Raw genomic sequence first — 22,468 nt, forward strand, 5'->3', positions numbered from 1 at the left:
GGGTTTCCGTCAATTGGCTGGGGCTGCAGTCTTGAGGCGTCAAGGCTGGTTGAAGTCTACCACCTTCTGTCCAGAGGTACAAGCAAAGTCCTTGACTTGCCGTACGACGGGTATTCTTTGTTTGGCCAACACGTAGATGATGCCCTGGAGTCGATAAAGAAGGACACCGACACGGCAAAGTCCTTAGCTACCCTCCAGTACAAGAAACTGCCCTTTCGGGGGTCGCGAGGTAGAGGCGGAGGTTCCTCTACTTTTCGAGGATCAGGTCAATATCGTTCTTACAACACCTACAACGATAACCGACAGAGGGGTTCCTACCAATCCCAAAATCGCCAGTCTCCACGAGACCATACCAACGGAAAACAACTTATAGAGGTGGCTCAAACAATAAAAAACAGTGACAGTCTCAGTTCCTTTCTCCTGCCGCCTGTGAATCTTGGATGTCGCATCTCAAAATACTTTTGCAAATGGTCCGAAATCACCTCCGACCAATGGGTCTTAGACGTTATCTCCAAAGGACATAACCTGGAGTTCACTAAATTCCCTCCCACCCGTCCACCTTCGGGGCCACCCTCACTCCACCTCAAAGAACTTTTGGCCCAGGTGAAATTCATGATCAAAAAAGGAGCCATCGAGGTCGTGCCGCAAGGTCAACACGGCAAGGGGTTTTATTCCCGATTTTTCTTAGTCAGGAAAAAGTCGAGGGAATGGCGTCCAATTTTAGATTTACGGGCCCTGAACAAATTTATCATTTCAAAAACTTTTCAGATGTTAACTCTGCTTCAAATTCTGAATTATCTCAATCCAGGGGAATTCTTTTCAACAATCGACCTCCAAGACGCATATTTCCATGTGCCAATTCACCCCAGACACAGGAAGTATCTACGCTTCACAGTCGGACAGCTACACTTCCAATTCAAAGTCTTATCATTCGGCCTTCGATTAGCACCGAGGGTCTTTACCAAGATCTTAGCCCCGGTAGCTGCCTTACTGCGTCTCCAAGGTGTCCAATTTTACCCATACCTGGACGACTGCCTCATCAAGGCCAAAATTTTTCACCTAACGGAGCAGCACACTCAAGTCTGCGTCTCCCTCTTCCAAACCTTGGGGCTTTCAATCAATTGCCAGAAGTCACACTTTCATCCGTCGCAAAGGCGAGATTTTCTCGGAGCCTCGCTAGATTCTCGGCAGGGAAAGGTGTTCGTTTCCCAGGAAAGACAGGACCGCATGGTAAAGATGGTGCAGTTCCTACAATCAAAACTGTACGTTTCTGTCTGAATGTTCAAATCTTTCCTTGGCATGGCTTCCTCGTGCATCCAACTTATCCCAAATTGCAGATTGCACATGAGGGCTCTACAGGAGGAATTAGACAAGCAGTGGAAACAGGTGTCAGGATCATTCGAGGACAAGGTCCTTCTAACACCTCGCATCCAGAATGCGCTGGAGTGGTGGGCTCACCCTCCAAACATATCTGCGGGCCGTTCATTCCAAGACGAACCTCCAACTCTGACGCTTACAACAGACGCGTCTCTCGAGGGATGGGGAGCGCATCTCGACGGCATGTCTGTGAAAGGTAAGTGGACAGCGACCCAACGTACTTGGCACATCAATCGCCTGGAACTCTTGGCGATTTTCTTCGCCCTAAATTCCTTCCAGAGGTTAGTTCAGGGACACACTTTGCTGGTGAGGACGGACAACACCACCAGCATGCACTACCTCAACAAGCATGGCGGCACGAGGTCTCTCCTACTTTCACAACTGGCAGAAGAAATATGGGATTGGGCGATTCAACGTCAAATTCATCTCACAGCCATTCATGTGCCGGGTGTGGCCAATGTTCTAGCGGACTCACTCAGCCAGGCGTCGTCGGACAATCACGAGTGGGAACTCAACCAACCAACCGTCGAGTTTATCTTCCGGCGGTGGGGCCAGCCGCGGATGGATCTTTTCGTGACTGCTGCCAACAGGAAATGCCAACGCTTTGCAAGTCGGCATCCCCACAGAGAGTCGAGCGGAAATGCATTTTCGATCAATTGGTCGAACGACTTCATCTATGCTTTCCCTCCACTTCCCCTGATCCCCCGCCTGTTACACAGGATGAGGTTCCAACCATACCACATCATCCTGATTGCACCCAAATGGCCGAGGCGTCCATGGTTCACGGACCTGCTCCTCTTCTCGCAGTCAGACCCGTTACCACTTCATCCTCTACCTCACCTCCTCACGATGAAGCAGGGACAAATCTGTCACCCGGATCCAGCATACCTTCAACTCCATGCCTGGAACCTGAGTACAATGAATTTGCAAGTTTAAATATTGACGAGGACTGCAGGGAGGTGTTAGCGCGTGCTCGCCCTCCATCCACCATAAAAACCTACCAATTAAAAAGGAAGCGTTTCTGTGTCTGGTGCCGCACTAAAGATTTGGACCCCATGACTGCAAAACCTGAACAGATTTTACCTTTCTTTTTATCCCTGGCGAGATCAGGACTGTCACACTCAACTCTTAAAGTGTTCCTGGCGGCAATTTCCCGTTTCCGCCATGATGGTTATACATCTTTATGTTCCTCGAGAATCATTAAGCAATTTTACAAGGGCCTTTTTAGGATGTTTCCACCTATCCGTCGCCCTCCACCTGCTTGGCGTTTAAATTTGGTCTTGTCTCAATTACTTCTACCTCCATTTGAACCTATCCACTCTGCAAGTCTAAAATTTCTCACATGGAAAGTTGCTCTCTTGCTCGCTTTGACATCCTCAAGACGTGTCAGTGACATCCAGGCGTTTACCCTACAGCCTCCTTTCCTGCAATTCTCCAATGAGGCTGTGACATTGCGAACTAATCCTAAATTCATTCCGAAGGTTCCCAGTGACTTTCATCTCAACGAACCTGTAATCCTGAAGACTTTCTTTCCTGCTCCGCAAACTCCAGCTGAGCGGTCATTGCATTCATTAGATGTGAAACGTTGTCTCAAATTCTACATTCAACGAACTGCAACTATCAGAAAGTCAGATCAATTGTTTGTGGCGTATGGCCCAATTTGCAAAGGACAACCTGTTACCAAACAGACCATAACCAGGTGGATATCCTCTACCATATCCTTTTGCCACCAACGGGCTGGGAAGCCCCTTCCTGCTCCAGTTCATGCTCATTCAACTAGAGCGGTGTCTACTTCGGCTGCCCTTTTTGCGGGGGTACCCCTAAGACAGATCTGCAGGGCTGCTACTTGGTCAAGCAGCCATACTTTTACTAAGCATTACTGCCTGCAATCAACAGACGCCGCGGCTGCGGCAGTAGGTCAAGCGGTGCTGCAGAATCTTTTCCAGTAAAGGTGAGCCTCTGTTGCTACCCGCCTCCAGTCATAAAGGTTTTTCTTTTCTAATAATATTTTGGTATTTATTACATATTGTCTGCTGTATTACCCTACTTGCTTGGTATGTCACCTTTAGGATTTCTGTGATGTTTTACTGCTTTCTACTCTTATTCAAGCATGTGAATCTATGAAATACACCCCTAATACTGGAGAAGAACAAAAGTTACTTACCTGTATACTGTGGTTCTCCAGTATTGGTGTCTTTCATAGATTCACATGCGACCCTCCCATCCTCCCCTCAGAGGCTCTCTTCTCCTCAGGCACTTTTACTTACTTGTGCTACGAAAATCTGAGGACTTGGGCTTCTGAGGAGAAGGTTCTAGAGGAGGCTACAGCCTGATTGGCTGGAATGTGGACCAACACATAATGACACTGATATGCTACTGAAGTGAGTTCTCCCTTGGGCTTTTCAATGGGCCTATTATGTTCTATGGTACTTTTAGAATTTACTTCTTATTATATTATATGTATGTATATTTTCATTTATGATATTTTTTCATGTATACATGCATATGTTACTGCTATTTTATGTACCGTGGGACTCCCACTTCGCCAACGGGGAATATTCAAGCATGTGAATCTATGAAAGACACCAATACTGGAGAACCACAGTTTACAGGTAAGTAACTTTTGTTCCTCTTTGTGTTATGGCTTTTGAGTCACCGCAAAGAACTGACCTAACTGTCAGCCCTGAGGCATGATGGGAAGCTGGGGGTCATGACTGCCTTAAAGGTGCGGTGCCAGTTTATCTCTATGTTGCTATGAGTTAAACTGCTTTTCAGCCTTTTTAGGCTATGTTTCTGCAATGCAGCGTGGGAGCTGTATATGCTTTCAGTTCTATGTGAGAGTTTGTGATGACTGCTAAGCATTAAAATAGTTCTAAAACATGTTCTGCTGTTGTTTGTCCCTGTTTTTAATGTATTCTTTTATGATATAACGGGGAGTCCTTTAAGCATTATTCAGCTCTAGTGTGTGTAAGGCTGCGTTTGCTTTTTTATTATATATGTATATATATGTGTGTATGTGTGTGTGTGTGTATATATATATATATATATATATATATATAAATAAATATTGCAGCTCCATTACTCACGCAAATTTCATAAGCATAAAGAAAAGCACTCTCGGGGCGAGTCCAATACTTTATTATAGACTCACGGTGACCAGACGTGTTTCGGCAGTCGCCTTTCTCAATGGTAATGCGGCGTGTACGAAACGGCCCTCTTTTATGTCTATTACTTTCATTGACATGGAGATAGACATTTACAACCAAAAATGGCAGACATTTTGGAATGTGCAAATTGATAGTTATAATACATTAAACCTTACATTAACATGCATTGTATGATAACAAATGCGATTGCCGAACCATATGATCTATACAGGTTCAATTTCAGGCTGTTTGATAGTCATTACAGAAACGACGGTCGCGTCGATGTAAAGGGACTACAGTTCCCAGAACACCAGCGCGCCACCGAGCTGGAAAATTATATTCCCACATCCAGCCCTCTGATGGGCCATTTGGCATGTCACTTATCGTGCCCTGTATGGGCCTATTCCTCCAACAATAACATAATGCACATATCCACATTAGATTCTCCCCCACATTCAGCACCTAAGTCAATTTTTAACCAATATCAGATTAAGATTGAATATTCAATTAATATACAGACAAATTCCATCATAAATATGGAAAAAAATATGTAAAAGATAGAAAATATCGAATGGCTAATGTTATCTTAAACCTTGCAGTCTTTTCATCAGTTTCAAATATATTTGTACACACAGTATACTTTTTGATTTCCACCTTCAGCATAGAATTATGTACCAAATGCAGTTTATTCACCCAAATGTACTGCTAGTTCCTCATGGGAATTCAGACCCCCAGGATTTTTTGTCTGTAGGTCGATGATGTACCTCGACTCTAGTCTCCTCAGACTGATCAATCTATCTCCACCTCGTGGATTCAACGGTACATGGTCTAAAATGAAGAACCTCAGTTGCGTTCTGTCCCCTTTATGTTCCGTTTTAAAATGGCGGGCAACCGGGTACGTCATATCACCATTCATGATTGCTCTTGAATGTTCCAATACCTGTACCTTGGCCTGGTGAATCGTACTCCCAATGTATTTAAGCCGGCATGGGCAGGCGAGACAATAAACTGCAAATGGGGTGCTACAAGTCAAAAATTTGGTGATGTTTTTCTGCTTTTTTACCCCTGGTACTTGGTATGCTAGGACCTTTTTACTCCCTATACAGGCCCTGCATTTCCCACAGGGATAGAATCCCTTCAGATCCCTGTTCAATGCTTTTGGAGTTTCTTTTCTGTGAAAACTGCTAGTAAGAGAATCTCTAAAAGACCTCGCCTTTCGAAATGTCAGCAGTGGTCGATTGGGAATATCTGTCCCAATCACTGGATCCATTTTCAGAAGGTTCCAATGCCTTCTAAAAAGGCTCCTCAATTTGTCAGTCTTGTGAGAAAGTTGTGATCATTCTAAAACCAATGTTCTTATCGACTTTCTTTACCTTATCCTCCAACAGATCCCTCCTGGCTGTAAGGTTCACTCTCTTCAGCGCTCCCTCCAACACCTGTACACCATATCCTCTGACTTTGAACCTCTCTATGCATTCTCCGAATTCTTAAAAGCTCCCCGTAAGGAATGCTATTAATTAGTTTAGGAGGATGTCCACTGCGGGCATGCAAGATCGAGTTGCCCACAGTGGGTTTCCTGTACAGCATAGTACAAATCTCGTTGCCCACAATTCTCACTTCTAAGTCTAGGAAGTTCACCATTACATCACTAATTTCAGCACAAAATTCCAAATTATAGCTGTTTTTATTAAGAGCCTGTATGTACTGTACTCTCTAGCTGTTTCCGAGGTTCCCCTCCACACTAGAAAGAGATCATTTATGTATCTGTACCAAGCCACGACCTTATTGGTCCACAAACCGTTGTCCCCCGACCAGGCCACCTGCTCCTCCCACCAGCCCACGAACAAGTTTGCGTAGCTGGGGACGAAGCAGGTGCCCATGGCCGTCCCGAACGTCTGTCTGTAGTATTGGTCTTGGTACAGAAAGATATTGTTATGCAAACAGAACTCTAAAAGTTCCAATATCATAGTGCTGTGTTCGGTGAATTTCATTGAGCGCTTCTTCAAAAAGAAATGTACTGCAGCCAGGCCATGTTCGTGAGCAATTACAGTGTATAGACTTGTAATGTCCATCACTATCATCTGATCCCCTTCTTGACAGTGAATTTTTGATAGCTGTTTCAAAAAGTCCTAAACTAGGATGACAGGTAAGTAACTAATCCATCTCTGCCTTATCTGGGGCCAGCCACTCTTCTCTGGGAAGTGGCCAATTTAGGTTGCAAATTACAGGATGTGGGGACGGCGCTCTTTTTTATATGTTTCGCCTAGATCCCACATCCACTCTTATCAGTGGGCTTGGAGTCTGCTAATTGCCCATCATTGGTTGACTTAATTGGCGCTCTTATTTGCTTTTTTATTGGTCAGCTACCGTAAGCTTTCTTTCATTTCCTGTGTTTGTCCTCGCCTGGGGCATGGACTTATTGCTTGTGTCCCTCCGGTGCCTATGTTTTTAGACGCTTAATTTTTCTCTGGATTTAAGCACTATTATCATTGAGCGTCTTTATTCATTTGGCTTGCTTGTGTACTTCTTCCACATGTCTGTCTTATCCAGTCTGCTTGCCCCTGCCCGCCCTCCCTCCTTCTTTCCATTGTCTGTGTTGGTTTGTCCCCACCATCCCTCCGTTCCTGGTCTTTGTAGGCTCAACCCTGCCCTCCCTCTGTTCCTTGTCCATGCGGTTTTGTCCCCACCCTTTCCCCCACAGTGTGTGGTCTGTGATAGCTTTTCCTGCCCACTCTTTCGTTGTCTGTGTTTCCTTGAACTCTTCCTCCCCCAGTTGTCTGTTTTGGCCCCCTTACCTCGATCATAACAACAAAAGTGCTTTAACGCTGACACTGCTGGCCAAATCATAACTTTTCTTTTCCCTTATGCATTTTGTGTTGCCTTACCCTCCCTGTTTTGTACCCTTCCCCACCCTCTCTCCTAAAAATTAAAATAAACATCATTCATGTGGAAAGCGCTGGCCATGTTATGGTGTTTTTTTTCCCCCTCTTGTTTTATACATAAGGCCATACTGCACAGCAGCTGTACTGCTGTACAACATTGCTGTACAACATGGCTAAAAACATTGACAAAGCTAATACCTCACATTGGCGAAACTTATAGGATTTCCCAATGCTTGTCTCACTGGCCTCTAAACTTGAAGTACCACCTCATCTCCGGTTCATTGAGTTGAGTATATACTCCTATCATAGTGCAATTCCAGTGTGTTCATGTCAGGGACTTCAGGAACCTCGGTGACCATAACAAATCTGCCTCTTAATTTCAAGTTTGACTAATTAGTCATGAAATTATTTGTAGGTCAGTGGTATTGTTTCCTTTCCTGTCTGTCACGAGTCTGCAGTAAGCCAAACGTTTCCTGCAGTATTGCTAAATTTTAAAATGTCTGCCCAAATGCAGCTGGACGTTCTCTCTTTATTACAATGAAATACTTCATGTTGTGTTCCAGTTGGCTTACACAAAGTTAACTGCAGTCCTAGATGTATAAACCCAACTGTTTTAAGGATGTTTTCTAGTGCACTACTACTTCGATCTGTGTATTATAAATGGAGTTATTTTCACACATATAGTTTTCTAAAATACGTATTTTTCCTGTTTCTTGTTAGGAGCATCATCTCCAGCGAGCTATTTCAGCACAGCAGGTATATGGAGAGAAGAGGGATAATATGGTTATTCCAGTCCCAGAGGCAGAAAGTAATATTGCCTACTATGAATCTATATACCCTGGGGAATTTAAGATGCCAAAGCAGCTCATTCACTTACAGCGTAAGTAATAATTAAAAAAACAAGGTAATTTAAAGATTATCAAAATATAATTAAATGTACCATAATTTTATTTTAAACTATATTTACATTTTTGTAACATTAAATATATTTTTTAATGGTAGGTATTGAGCTGCAACTTATATTGCTTTCTGTCCTCCCAGCTGTGTTGGTCTTCTTAACTTAAGCTTTCGTGTGGTTTTATTTTTTTGTCTTTGAAGATCTGAAGTATTTCTTTTTAGGTATCTTTCAGAAATTCGTTTAGAATCTAATAAAGCAGTCTAGTGGATACATAAGTCTAATATGGCATTTTGTGACTGAAGGGGAAATGTAGTGTATAGAAACCGTATTGGAATTTCCCAAAGTGAAGTTTAATCTCACTTTATCTAAAGGGAGCCCTTAGATTATATTGGGATCCATTTGGGATATGCAGCCTGTTGTTTTTCAGTTCAAATCTTTGTTGCACCTTTCCGCTTCTCCTGTGCATCTTAAAACTTATGCTTGGGGAATTTATTGATAATGGTTAAGTTTTAAAATGATGTCTTACATCAAGTACTTTATACTGGTGTAGATGGAAAATCCGTCCATAGTCCATTAGCAATGATTTTCAAAAATGCAGTGGAGGTCTTTTGATTTGACCTATATGATGTTGGACTTTAGCCAAATAACATCGCTTATAATATCAGAATAAAAATATATTACAAAAAAATGCATGGCTCATTAAAAATGGAACTGTATTTTTAACCTTGGGTAAATTGTGTGTTTAAGAGACTAAATTACTCCTCTTTTTGTTCGTTTGTCTCTCTTCCTACGTGTGTCTTGATAGGAAAACAATGTTTGTATTTAATCCACCGTGCTTCATGGAGCAGATTACTAGCTTGATTAAGCAAACTAATGATTCGGATGGATACTTCTAACTTTGGATTTCTCACCTTGTGAACATTTCCTAGGCGTCCGGCTGGATCCGGAAACTTTCAAGCAGGACTTTTGTGCGCTATAAGGTTGTGTTTTACAGCCCTGCGCCATTGTCGTTCTGCACCAGACTGGATGAATGGAGCCGGGTATATGTGCCACACATGCGAGTTGATGTTACATTTTTTTGTGCTCCATCAGACATCAATCTTAAGCTTCTCACTTCTTTTCAATGCATTTTTTGTCAAAATTCACATGTGTGCGAGGGACAATGTCAACCCCTTAAACAACAGGGTACGAATCGTATAGTGACAATTGCAAAAAGATGTCTGTGACGGACCCTAACAAAAGTCTGTCTTTGATTCCTGGGGCCATCACACCTGTGATGAATGCAGCCAAATGAATCCGAAAACCATATGGAACCATGAGGCCAGACTTTAACTTTGCCAGACTTAGGGAGACTCAACTCCATGAACAGTTGAATTCAAAAGGATGGTCCAGTTGCTGAAGTAATTCCTTTGGCTGATCTTCACTGTGATCAAAGTCTTCAGGTAAGTCCAGAAAAAAAAAGCGTGGGAAGTTGAAGCGAGAATCTGCCCACACAAGCCACTCTTGGGCTCCAGAGAGGGTGCGAGGTTGCCAGCGTGCCTCCTTGGCTCTCTTCTGATCTCCATCAGAGTAGATTCAGGGTATAGTCTTGGTTCACCCTGACTTTCTGGGTCTGTCGATGACTTCACAGCAAGTAGAGGCATTTAGAGAGGGCATGTTATGCATTTTGGCACTTGACCAGTTACCTCTGTCACATCTTTGGCCCAAGGATCCACTGAGGCCTCTGGTCAAAATTCCACCAGTGGTTCTGCGTTCAGTGCAGTCTGTGCCCCTTGAATGCAAATCAAGTTCAGCATCTGTGTCGACTTTGGTTTAGCACCACCTACTGCGCCGGTTCCCTTTGCATCAACGCCACCAGTCTTGGAGGAGGATTTGCAGCCCATTGGGCTATCCAACTCTGAGCAGCATCCGCCAGAACCTCGACTGAGGCAGTGGCCGGCCCCGACTGACTTGCAGCCAGCAGGGAATTCTTCTGATTCTGACACATAGTCCTTGCCACACGGTAGGGCCCGAACGCTGCACAACCATTGGTTACTGGCTTGAACAATGACAAATATGATGAAAGGGATAATTACACCCCACAATATGATGAGGAAAACTGCCCTGAAGAACTCCCAAGATGACAGTGATCTGAATATTTCTCTCAATACTGGCTCTCTCTTCTGTAGTATTTCCTTTCAAAGATGACAACCAGCAGTAGAATTAAGTTGAAGGTTTAATCCATAAGAAAGGGCACATCCAAGTACTTCAGTGGTACATAACATAATGATAACAGTGGTACATAACAGAATCATAATAGTGTCTTGTAGAACATAGAGCACAGATATTCAAAAGGATACACGAGGTTTAAAGGGATACAAGCATGTAAGAGCGAGACACTTAAAGGGATACTACATCTTCCTGGCCCTGCTATGGAGGAAAGTGTCTCCTTCACATTTGTGATGCGAATGGCGGCCAAAGTCTTACACCTAGACCTGCCCACTGTGGAGGTGAAAGCTAATGTTTTAACTGAAGTACTTCAGCCAGGTCCGGCTCCCTCAGAACCTCTTCCATTTCATTAGGCCCTCTCTTATACCCTTCTTTGCACTTGGGAAAAACCTTTTTCAGATCCACTTTTTATTTACCAGGTTGCTTGTCATTGTTCAGCACTGTGCAACTTAGCCTTTCTTAGACAGCCTCCCATGACCGAGAGTTTGTTGGTACAGACTTCCACAACTGAAGCCAATCACCCAACTTTCCCAGCCACTCTTCAGGATTTGTAACTCAAAATGGATAGAGTTGTTTGGCAACTGGTTTTTCTCCTCTACAAACCTTGCTCGGAGGTCAGTGAATGCCAGATGTCTACTCCCATGTCCTATGGAACACAGTTGTGCATGTTTATTTTTTATTTTTTATCAAGTTTGCAACTCAAATACATAGAGAGAAAATACCAAACTGCAATGCAGAACATTTATGGAGACCATACCTTGTGCAATAATCAAGATTGGTAATTTACACTGATAGCGGCTGTTTCAAGTGTAGTCAATTGAATCGGCAATATACATGTGTAGTAAGATCACGCAACCGCAGGGTGAATGGGGGAAGGAAAGATGGAGGAGGAGGGAGATTAGTCACACTGTATAAGAGTGGCAGAGGGTTTCTCACAGTGATATCTCCAGGCAGTACATCAGAGGGGGTCGGGGAAGTGCCACTAAGCTCCCACTCAAGCCCATTGCTTCTGAGGGCACTGCTCGCGGGGGTGTGTGACAGATCTCTAATGGCTTAGTATTGTGAGAGCTGGACTCCTCTAATGAGGCATCTCTCTGCCGCAGGTACAATTCAAGAGGAAACCAGATATCTTTGGGGTGTGATCAGACTGGCATTAATTCGCAATATGTTGTTAACTGGTCTTGGTAATAAGTTGCGTCTCTGAGCCCGTCATTCAGTCTGGGGACTGGGCGACAACCCAAGCAGATCGCCATCGCCTCTTGCCCAAAAGGAGCAAGAGAGCTGTAAATTTCCGTATATCTGGGGGGGACATCTTTAATATAGCCTAGTAGTGTGACTAGGGGTGTGCTCTCTCTCTACAGTCCTGTTATCTCATGAATGGTATTAAAAATGGACTGCCAGTATCGTTCTATTCTAGGGCATGCCCAAGCCAAATGAATAAAGTCTGCGCAGGGCTCCGAGCACCTAACACAACTGGCCTCAGGCCTCATCTAATAACGCCACTTTAATCAGCTGCTCCGGGGTCCTATAAAGCAGTGCAGCAGTTTAAAATGCACCAGTCAGAGCCTATAATTGGATGATAATGCTCTTGCATGAGTGCAGCAGACGCTCCACTGGGCCCCAAAGATAGAAATGCCCAACTGGTTCTCCCACGCCTGGTGCGCTGTAGGAATCTGAACCTTCGCAGTGCCCTGCATTCACATGTATGGTCTAGTTATGAGCCTGCGCGTGGTTGGGTTCCCAAGGAGTTCTTCAAGCACCTGTAGGGAAGGGGGCACCGTGGGGAATGAGACACGAAGAGCACGCTTGGCCACTCTCAATTGGTAGTAGGTAAACCTGTCTCGAACAGTCTCATCGCAATCCTTTAAGGTCGGCTGCGGCATGATAAAAGAGCCCTCTGGGAACACAGCTTCCATAGTGGTGAGTTGCATCTGTCGTAGCCTATCACATGCGCCAGCATCTTGCGTGAAGGGTAAGGCTGGGTAACTAGTCAGAGGGATTGGGGGGGGCAGACAAAACATCCAGTCCCGCACTGCCACTCCTAAACTGTACAGCCAGCCTTCTCAAGTGCCGCTCGTGGTTGCGGCGGGGATTGATCTAAAACCATGTGAAGTGGGTAGGGCACAGCATGATCATGCCAGGCGCAGTGTGGGCCATGAACTTCGAAGGGTATAGCCAGTGGAACGTAAACTGCGCCTGCACACAATTATAATGGAGATCCATGTCTGGTGCACCCAGTCCACCCTTTTCAAAAGGAAGAGTGAGTGCTTCACAGACGAGTCTTGGCTGACTCCCAGTCCATGCCAGTGCCACAAGGTGGGAACGGAGTTGGCGCCGAAAGCTGCGTGGAAGTGGATACAGAAGATTGATGAACAAATATAAACATTTGGGTAAAACAACCATCTTTGCAATTTGACAACCTCCCCTCCATAGATAATGCGAGACTCAATCAGCATGCCATCTGGCTCTTCAGCCTGTCCATTAGATGGCCATAGTTAGACCTCCATTTTCTTTTCCTTTTCATACTTGGCCCCAGTACTCTGGAATTCCATGCCACTCCCGCTGCGCACAGAACCACAATATTGTAAGTTTCGCAGGGACCTAAAGACTTGGCTCTTTAATCAATAGATCACTTCTCTGGCATTCTTCCTCGCTGTTTTTGACGTTCCATAGCGCCGGGAAACCTACGGGTAGCTGTTGCGCTGAATAAATTTATTTAACATAACATAACATCCACATTGCGGCTCACCCAGATCCCCAAGTATTTTATTGGACCACTCACCCACGTAAGGGAAATTTTGAAGGGAATTCTGCTGTGTTTGTGAACAGAAACATCACTAATTTTGCCCAATTAATGGTGATCCTGGAAAGCCTGCAGAATCTTGTAAATTCCCTAATGAGGGGGGGCAACGTTCTCGGCTGGATGTTTAATATATAAAGTGACGTAATCCGCGTACATGGATACCAGCACGACCCGGGGTTATGGCCAGGCCACGGTGCGCGTGGTGTTGCTGGAGGCGAGCCTCCAAGGGCTCCATCGCAGTAGCAAAAAAGGATTTATTTATTTATGGGTTTTGTATAGCGCCTGAATCACCCCCTGAGGGGTATCTCTGAGCTTCAGACGTTGCTGCTTAATGGGCTGACGAGCAGTGTTAAAATAGGGTGGTCTTAAGAAGTTTCATGAAGCGCAAATAGTCAGGGCATTGTCTCAGGTGCATGGGAAGCTGGTTCCAGTAAAGGGGAGTGAGGTGGGAAATGGATTTCCCACCTAGTCTCGATTTCCTGACCCTGGGGTCTAAAAGAAGCGATTTGCTTCCTGACCTAAGGGTCCTAGTAGGAGCGTAAGGCTGAAGTTTCCTAGAGATGTAAAGAGGGCCTTTGTTATGCATGGCTTTTTAGATAATACAGCAGACTTTGAATTTGACACGCTTGCGGATTGGGAGCCAGTGGAGCTTTTGGAGATGGGGCAGGGAGGGAGTTTTGAACGGAGCATTTGTGACGAAGCGCACAGAGGTATTCTGGACCACTTGCAACCTGCTGAGTGAAGACTCCTTTGCGGAGAGCGTTACCGTAGTCGAGACGGCTCATACCCATAGTCTGAATGAATGTTTTATGGGTGTATTCTGGCAGAAAAGGAAAGACTGGTCCTAACAAGCCCAACTCATAAAAGCAGGTGCCGGCCGTGTGAGCAGCATGCTCCTTCAATGTTAAGGCTTGATCTAGACTAATGCCCATGTTTTTGACTAGGGCCAGGAGGGGCACCAAGGGCAGCCGGCCACCAGTCTGGGGTCCACAGAGAAAGGGCTACTCCGAAGAGCATAATCTCCGTCTTCCCTGCATTAAGTTGGAGAAAATAGCTTTTCATCCACTGAGCAATGGCTGTCATTCCCTCCGAAAAAGTGGGCAAATCCGATGTGGAGGATTTGTTAAAGGAGAAGAGAAGCTGGGTGTCATCAGCATAAGAAATGGGTAGGAAGCCGCTGGACCTGAGGAGGTTGGCCAAGGGCGCAATGTAGATGTTAAACAATGTAGGGCTCAAATATGAGCCCTGAGAAACGCCCCTGGTTAGTTCCATCGTCTTTGACCGACAAGAACCTAGATTGACAGTCTGGGTACAGGAGGACGGGAAGCTAGTCTTCCACTGAAGGGCAGGTCCTCTAAGTCCAATCTCCTAAGCAAGATCTGGAGTGAGACCGTGTCGAACGCGGCAGAAAGGTCCAACAGCACGAGAATTGGCCACTGTCTAAGGTCATCCTGATGTTGTCCATGACCTCCAACAGGGCAGATTCTGTACTGTATTTGGGCCTGAAACCGGATTGAGAAGGTTACAGGCTGCCATTATTTTCGACATGGACAGATAGATGTTGATTAATGTATTTTTCCAGAACTTTGCTCAGGAGAGGTAGTAGGGAAATGGGGCGGAGATTGGAGAGCTCTTCCATAGGGACCTTGGGATTTTTACGAATAGAGATGACCTGTGCTGCCTTATATTCCAGTGGGAAATGACCCACCTTCATAGAGGTTGACGATTGTGCTTATGGGTGAAGCGAGTTGGTTGGAAAGGGAGGAGGCTACTTTTGCTAGGATAACATCCAGGGGAGAGCCTGATTTTACAGAATGAAGTAAGGCTGCTACCACCTCAGTTGACATAGTGGGGAAGCTCTCCAGCCGTTGTGTGGTTGCAGATACTGATGGTTCGGGGGGAGAATGCAATCAGTTGCTGCCTCCCAGAGGGAGAGATCTTATCATAGATAAGTTCAATTTTCTATGCGAAATACTGGGCGATGTCATCGAAGAGAGCTTGGGAGGGGATTTTCAGGGATATCGTAGGCCTTGGGACTGGTGAAAGATTTCAGTATCTGAAATAGGGTTTTTGGAGTGGGGGAGAGGATGGGCCAAAGCGGGCATCCCTGCCGCGTTCCACAGGAGACCAAGACGTGGGAAAGAGATCACCCCATTGATCCGGATGTGTGCTGTTGGTTTAGAGTAAATAAGGCCAATTATTTGGATGAATTTTGGACTGAGTCGCAGGTGGGCCAGCAATGTGAATAGGTACTTCCACTCAAGGGAATGGATTGCCTTGGCGGCATCAAGGAAAATTGCAGCTGCACTTAGGAAGGGTTCTGTGACCTGAAGAATTACAAAAAAGGTGGGTGTATTATGCCCTGTGGCCCTACCAGGCACAATACCCGATTGATTCAGGCTTACTATAAGAGGAAGTAAGGGGAGCAGCCGATAAGCTATCAGTTTGGCAAGAACTTTATTGTTCGCATTAATCATGGATAGCAGTTTATATGATTCACAACTCTGCGGGTCTTTGTCTGGTTTGAAAATAGTGACTATGAGTGCCTCTCGAAGGGACGGAGGCCGTTTGCCTCTCTGGTGATTTGCTAAACATGCACATGAGGTGAGGGTCCAAAAAAGGCGCAAGCTCTTTGTAAAATGAGGCCATCTAAACCTGGGCCTTTATCCTCAGGAAGGGCTCTAATGACCTGTACAACCTCCTGTTCCATGAAAGGCTCATCTAAAAATCTGCGGTGGCCGTTTTCCAACCAGAGCAGATGCACTGATGCGAAGAAGGAGTCAAGGTGCGGCCGAGTCCGTGGCGGAGTCGTGGTGTAAAGCGATGAGTAGAAATTAGTCATCTCCACCGGTACTTCCCTGATGCCAACAACCGGCTCATTCTCATTGGTACAAAGAGAATGCAATATAGTCACTAGCCCAGGGTTTGTGAAGAATACTTGCCAAAGTTTTGCCTATTCGGTCTCCCTCACCATACCGCCTAGCACTTGCCTCTTTTCCTACATAGTAAGTCTCCCTCTGCGTTGTCTCCTCAAAATAGTTTATCTTACTATGAATGCTGTTAAGTCTGTTTGCGCTGCAGTCAACAAAGTATTTGAACTTCAGCTCACAGATCTTATCATCAAATTGTTTTAGCTCCCCACAAGTCAGTCTCAGGACGCCAGCCTGTTTAGCTATGCATTCTTCTCAAATGACAGATTTAAATGCTTTTCACAGCGTCAAGTAAGAATCAACCGTGCCCTCGTTATGCACAAAATATTCCACAATAGCTGTACAAATACCATTCTTGAATACCTAATCTCTCAGTGCTCCTGGTGGCAGGTGCCACGTGTATGGCGGAGTGGGAAACTCTGATGGAAAAAGCTTAAGGAGCACGAGAAGTGATCTGAGAAAGATAGTGGAAGATGGGACGTCTCAGTAGCCCAAATGTCCACATCCCGGGAGGCAAGCCAATAGTCAGTGAGTGACCATGACTCATTTGCAGAGGTCATACATGTGCCCTTCTCGTTGTAGCAGTTTCTTTCCCTCAAGAGGTCAGCAAAGCTGTTACTAACCATTATAGTCTACAGTCGTGCCGCCCCTCGTGGGTGGGGGCGGCAGGAGTTGCCAGATATATCTGAAAGAGACACGTTAGTATTAGATTCCTTACCTTAGAATATCCCCAGGCGTCAGACTGGATCCGGAAAATTTTGCGTAGCAGTACCCTTGCGCGTCGGTAGGCGTCGTCTGCGGCTCCGCGTCCGTCGTCGGCGTCGTGGGCGCCGTGATGACGTCGTCGGAGTACTTAGACGCCGCCTCCGCGTGCTGACGTCAGTTCTTCTTTTTTCCGCGCCAGCAAGCGCAGATCTGGAAAAAGCAGTAACCCTAGTCATTTTTGACTAACTTTTTTGATCCTTTTTTGATCCTGTTTCGAGTCTTTACGACTCCGATCGGTGCCTTAGGGATGCCCGGGTTCAAGCCTTGTGATGATTGCGACCGGCTGATGTCGGTCACGGATCCTCACCGCGTCTGCTTGTCGTGTCTGGGCGTCGACCACGACGACAAGGCCTGCTCCGACTGTCGGGCCCTCTCTTCGAAAGCCAGGCGGGAGCGGTCCCGTAGGCGCCTCGAACTCCGACAGTCGGTCCCGCGCCGTGAGAGGTCCCGTTCCCACGGGAGGTCGAGGGACAGGTCGCGGGCCCGGAGCCATCACAGCTCCGAGGGTAGGCCTCACTCCTCCGGGTCGAAGTCGTCGTCAGGTAAGAGGCACAAGAAGTCCAAGCGGCGTCATCGCTCCTCGGACTCCCCCCGACGCTCGCACGATGCGGCCGGGGGTTCGGGTGACACCGCCCACGCGGCTCCGTCGGAGTCGCGGGCGCCGCGTGCAGCCCCATACCCTACGGTCCCTGGGCTCAACGCGACGCCGGAGGAGATCGAGCGCTTCCTCATGGCCATGAGGAAACTCTCTCCTCCGACGGGCTCCGCGGCGCCTTCGGGCCCAGCGGACCCGTTTGGGGGCCCTAGCGGGTCGGCGGCTCCGGCCCCGATGCCGTCGGGTGCTTTGGCCCCGACGCCGCCGACGCCTTTGGGCCCGGCGCCGCAGGTCCCCGTTATCCCGACGCCGCTGGTGCCTTCGGGCCCGGCGCCGAGGGGTCCAGTTGTTCCGACGCCGCCGGCGCCTTCGGGCCGGCGCCGCAAGGTGCCGCTGGTCCTCCTTCGGGATCTGGTTCGTCGCCGGTGGATCTGACGACCTCCCCGGCGTCGGACCCCCAGGTGTCGCCTCGGGCGGCGCCGTCCCCGGTTCCGCCTTCGTTCCTGTTCCGGCGTCGGGACGGCCCCGTTGGGCGCCGCTCCAGACGCCGGTTGGAGAGTTCTCTCTCTATGAGCAGGCCCCATTGGATGAGAACCCTGAATTTCAGGAGATGGGTGATGAAGAGGACTGGGAGGGGTCTGAGGACCCTCTGACCAGGGAGTGTCAGTCTCATGAGGACTGGACAGGAGACCTTGGGGAGGCCAGTGGCCTGGACACCTCTCCAGACACTGGTTTTGTCTCCCCTCCTTCCGTGGCATCGGAGGAGGGGGCAACTTATAGTGTGGTGCTGATGAGGGCTGCCAGGGCCTTGGGCCTTGAGCTCCCCGTCGCGGCCGTGAGGACTAACCTCCTCACTGAGGTCCTTAAACCGCAGTCAAGCTCGGCCGAGCCTCTGCTGCCTTTTAATGAGGCCTTGACCGACGTTCTGCTGGGCACTTGGTCCAAGCCCGCTACGGGTTCGCCCGTAGATAGGAACGTGGCCAGACGCCACCGCCCAGCCCCGGGCGACCCATGTTTCCTGTCCTCCCATCCTACCCCCGAGAGCCTGGTCATCCAGGCCTCCAATTCCCAGACCGCATTCCCGTCCGCCCCCCCCGGACCGGGAATCCAAGAGGTATGACCAGTATGGGAAGAAGATCTTCTCATCACTTAGCCTCAGCCTGCGGTCTTCTAACACCGCCTGCCTCTTGGGGCGTTACACCCACTCTGTGTGGGATAAGGTCGCGGAAGTGCTGCCAGAGTGTCCGTTGGAGGTACGGGCCAAACTCGGCCAAGCCCTTGTGGAGGGCCGGGATGCAGCAAAATACTCTATCAGGTGTGGGCTGGATACCACCGACTCGCTGGGCAGAGCGATGGCTACGACGGTGGCGGTCAGACGCCACGCCTGGCTGAGGTCCGCCAACTTCTCGGCAGATGTCCAGAACACTCTTATGGACATGCCGTTCGATGGCCGTCGCCTCTTTGGCGACAAGGCAGACCATGCGCTTGAGCGTTTTAAGGACTCCAGGGCTACGGCCAAGTCCTTAGGCCTTTCGGGCCAGCGCCAGCAACCGGCTGCCTATCACTCCTTTCGTGGCCAAGGAAGGGGTGCGCCCACACGCGCCGCCAGCCACGCACCGCAGGGCAATTCCCAACGCGGTGGCGGCCGTGGGAACCGCCGTCCGGGCGGTCGGGGGCAACGGCGAGGTCAGTCCACACCTTCCCCCGCAGCATCCGCCTCGAAACCCTCCTAGTCCGTGCTTCCAGGCCCATGTGACGCCAGTGGGGGGCAGGGTTCGCCATCACCACCTCCACTGGTGCACCGTCACTTCGGACAGGTGGGTGCTGCAAATCGTCCGAAGGGGCTACTCCCTCCCCTTCGAGGCGACTCCTCCAGCCATGCCACCGCAGAACCACCGTGTATCGGGGGATCACTTGCGACTTCTGCAGGAGGAAGTTACGGCCCTCTTGGCCAAGGGGGCCATCGAGCGCGTTCCTGGGCCAGAAGTAGGGTGTGGTTGCTACTCCCACTACTTCCTGGTACCCAAGAAGGGCAAAGGGGTCCTACGCCCTATCTTGGACCTACGGAACGTCAACGGCTTCCTCCGGAAGGAGAAGTTCAAGATGCTGACACTGGCTCAGGTCCTTGCTGCCCTGGACCCAGGAGACTGGATGGTAGCGTTGGACTTGCAGGACGCTTATTTTCATCTTCCCGTCCTGCCTGCCCACCGGCGCTACCTGCGGTTCATGGTGGGCCATGAGCACTTTCAGTTTACCGTGCTCCCCTTCGGCCTTACCAGCGCCCCACGGGTGTTCACGAAAGTGATGGCGGTGGTCGCAGCTCATCTGCGTCGGTTAGGGGTTTCAGTCTTCCCCTACCTCGACGACTGGTTGTTGAAGGCGGGCTCGCCCCAGACAGTCGTCAGCCACCTCCAGACGACGGCAGACCTCCTGCACCAGCTGGGGTTTTCCATCAATGTGCCGAAGACGCACCTGTGTCCCTCTCAGAAGCTCCTCTTCATCGGAGCGGTTCTGGACTCTGCGCGGTTTCGGGTTTATCCACCCGACCAGCGGGTCCGGGATATTCAGGCTCTGATTCCCATCTTTCAGCCGTTATCCCGGGTCTCGGTCAGGTTGACGCTGCGGCTTTTGGGGCTGATGGCCTCCTGCATCCTACTGGTGCATCACGCCAGGTGGCGGATGCGTGCTCTGCAGTGGGACCTGAAGTTTCAGTGGGCCCAGCATCATGGCAATCTATCCGACCACGTCCTGATCTCGGAGGGCACTGCGAGACAGCTGCAGTGGTGGCTTACGGACCGCGATTGGGTCAGTGGCAGATCCCTCTCCCTACCCCAACCGGAGCACGTAGTTGTGACGGACGCGTCCCTCCAGGGCTGGGGAGGCCACATGGGAGAGGCGGAGATCAGAGGCCTCTGGTCTCCGGCGGAGGCCCGGCTCCACATCAACCTGTTGGAGCTCAGGGCGATTCGTCTGGCACTGAAGGCATTCCTCCCCTCTGTCCGGGGGAGTGTAGTGCAGGTGTTCACGGACAACACCACCGCCATGTGGTACTGCAACAAACAGGGCGGTGTGGGGTCGTGGATCCTTTGTCAAGAGGCTCTTCGCCAATGGCTGGAACGCCAGGGCGTGACCCTGGTGGCTCATCACCTGGCAGGTTCTCTGAACGCCAGGGCGGACGAGCTCAGCCGGCGGTGCATGATGGATCACGAATGGCGTCTGAACTCGGACGTGGCGCAAGGCCTCTTTCAGCGATGGGGAGAGCCTTGGTTAGATCTATTCGCCACCGAAGAGAACGCGCAATGTCATCAGTTCTGCGCGTTGGAATTTCCAAGGCGGCACTCGCTCGGAGACGCTTTTCGTCGCGAGTGGAGTTGCGGTCTGTTGTACGCCTTTCCGCCTATACCACTTCTGCCCAGAGTGCTGAAGAAGATCAAGCGCGACCGGGCCTAAGTTATCCTTGTGGCTCCGGACTGGGCTCGAAGGTACTGGTATCCAGAGCTACTCAGTCTGTCAGTCGATCCCCCGGTTCGTCCGCCTCTTCAGGAGGACCTTCTGTCGCAGCAGCAGGGGACGGTCCTCCACCCGAACCTGTCCAGTCTCCACCTCCATGCTTGGAGATTGAGCGGCGACAGTTGAGGCCATTTGACTTGCCTCCTGAAGTCTGTAACATCATTCTGGCAGCCAGGCGTCCCTCCACAAAGTCGGTATACGCCTGCAGGTGGAACAGATTTGTGGCATGGTGCACAGCAAAGGCTGTGGATCCTCTTTCTGCCCCTCTTTCTGAGGTTCTTCTCTTCCTTCTTTCTTTGTTCAAGTCCCCTATTGTAAATAGATTTCTTAAGGGCATCACTCACACGTTTCCTCCTGTTCCGTTTGTGATGCCTCAGTGGGACTTGAACCTGGTTTTAACATTCCTGATGTGCGCTCCCTTTGAGCCACTTCACGATTGTCCTCTTCGCCTTCTGACTTTGAAGACTGCCTTCCTGGTTGCCATCACCTCTGCCAGGAGAGTGAGTGAGCTCCAGGCTCTATCTTCTAAACCTCCTTTCCTCTCTGTCCATCCGGACAAGGTTGTTCTGAGGACTCGCCCTTCTTTCCTGCCCAAGGTTGTCACGGCCTTTCACATCGGGCAGTCTATCACTTTGCCAACCTTCTTTCCGCCACCGCATCCCTCTAAAGAGGAAGAGCGGCTCCATCGTCTGGACCCAAAACATGCGCTCTCATTCTATTTGGATCGCACACGCCAGTTCCGGGTGGATGACCAACTCTTTGTTGGTTACGTGGGCGCTAAGAAGGGGAAAGCGGTACACAAGAGGACCATCTCCCGGTGGATCATCTTGTGTATCCAGGCATGCTACTCCTTGGCTAGGAAGGAGCCCCCTGCTGGATTGCGGGCTCATTCCGCCCGAGCCACGGCTACTACCACTGCCCTGGGCAGGGGTGTGCCCTTACAAGACATCTGTCAGGCAGCTACGTGGACATCGCTGCACACGTTTGCAAGACACTACTGCCTGGACAGCCAAGTCCGGAGGGATGGCTTTTTTGGCCGTTCCGTCCTCCAGGACTTTCTGGTGTGAGTGTTGGTTCGCAGACCCACCACCGGGGTTGGTATTGCTGGGGTATCTATTCTAAGGTAAGGAATCTAATACTAACGTGTCTGTTTCAGATGCACAAGTTACTACTTGTGTAACGATATATCTGTAAGAGACATTAGTTAGTATTAGATTCCTTACCGACACACCCATCCTCCCCGTTCTGCGAACCGATACCTAGGGTTAGGGTTGTCCCCTTCAGGGCCCTAGTTTCACTGGCACCAGTGTTGGTTTTTTGGCATAGCTCTGCGTTTCTGGCGCGGAAAAGCTGT

General features: G+C 48.9%; 1 protein-coding gene across 3 annotated transcripts in view; it reads left to right on the forward strand.

The window, feature by feature from the left end:
* EPC1 (enhancer of polycomb 1) overlaps window positions 1–22,468 on the forward strand; it is a 1,518,836-nt gene that overhangs the window by 163,723 nt on the left and 1,332,645 nt on the right. For all 3 annotated transcript variants that reach the window (XM_078663339.1, XM_078663341.1, XM_078663340.1), the window contains exon 2: window positions 8,126–8,285. In XM_078663339.1, the coding sequence (XP_078519465.1) occupies window positions 8,126–8,285 (160 nt within the window). The remainder of the gene's footprint in view (window positions 1–8,125; window positions 8,286–22,468) is intronic.

This window comes from Lissotriton helveticus, chromosome 10 (genome assembly GCF_964261635.1).
Source record: "Lissotriton helveticus chromosome 10, aLisHel1.1, whole genome shotgun sequence".
Lineage (NCBI taxonomy): Eukaryota > Metazoa > Chordata > Amphibia > Caudata > Salamandridae > Lissotriton > Lissotriton helveticus.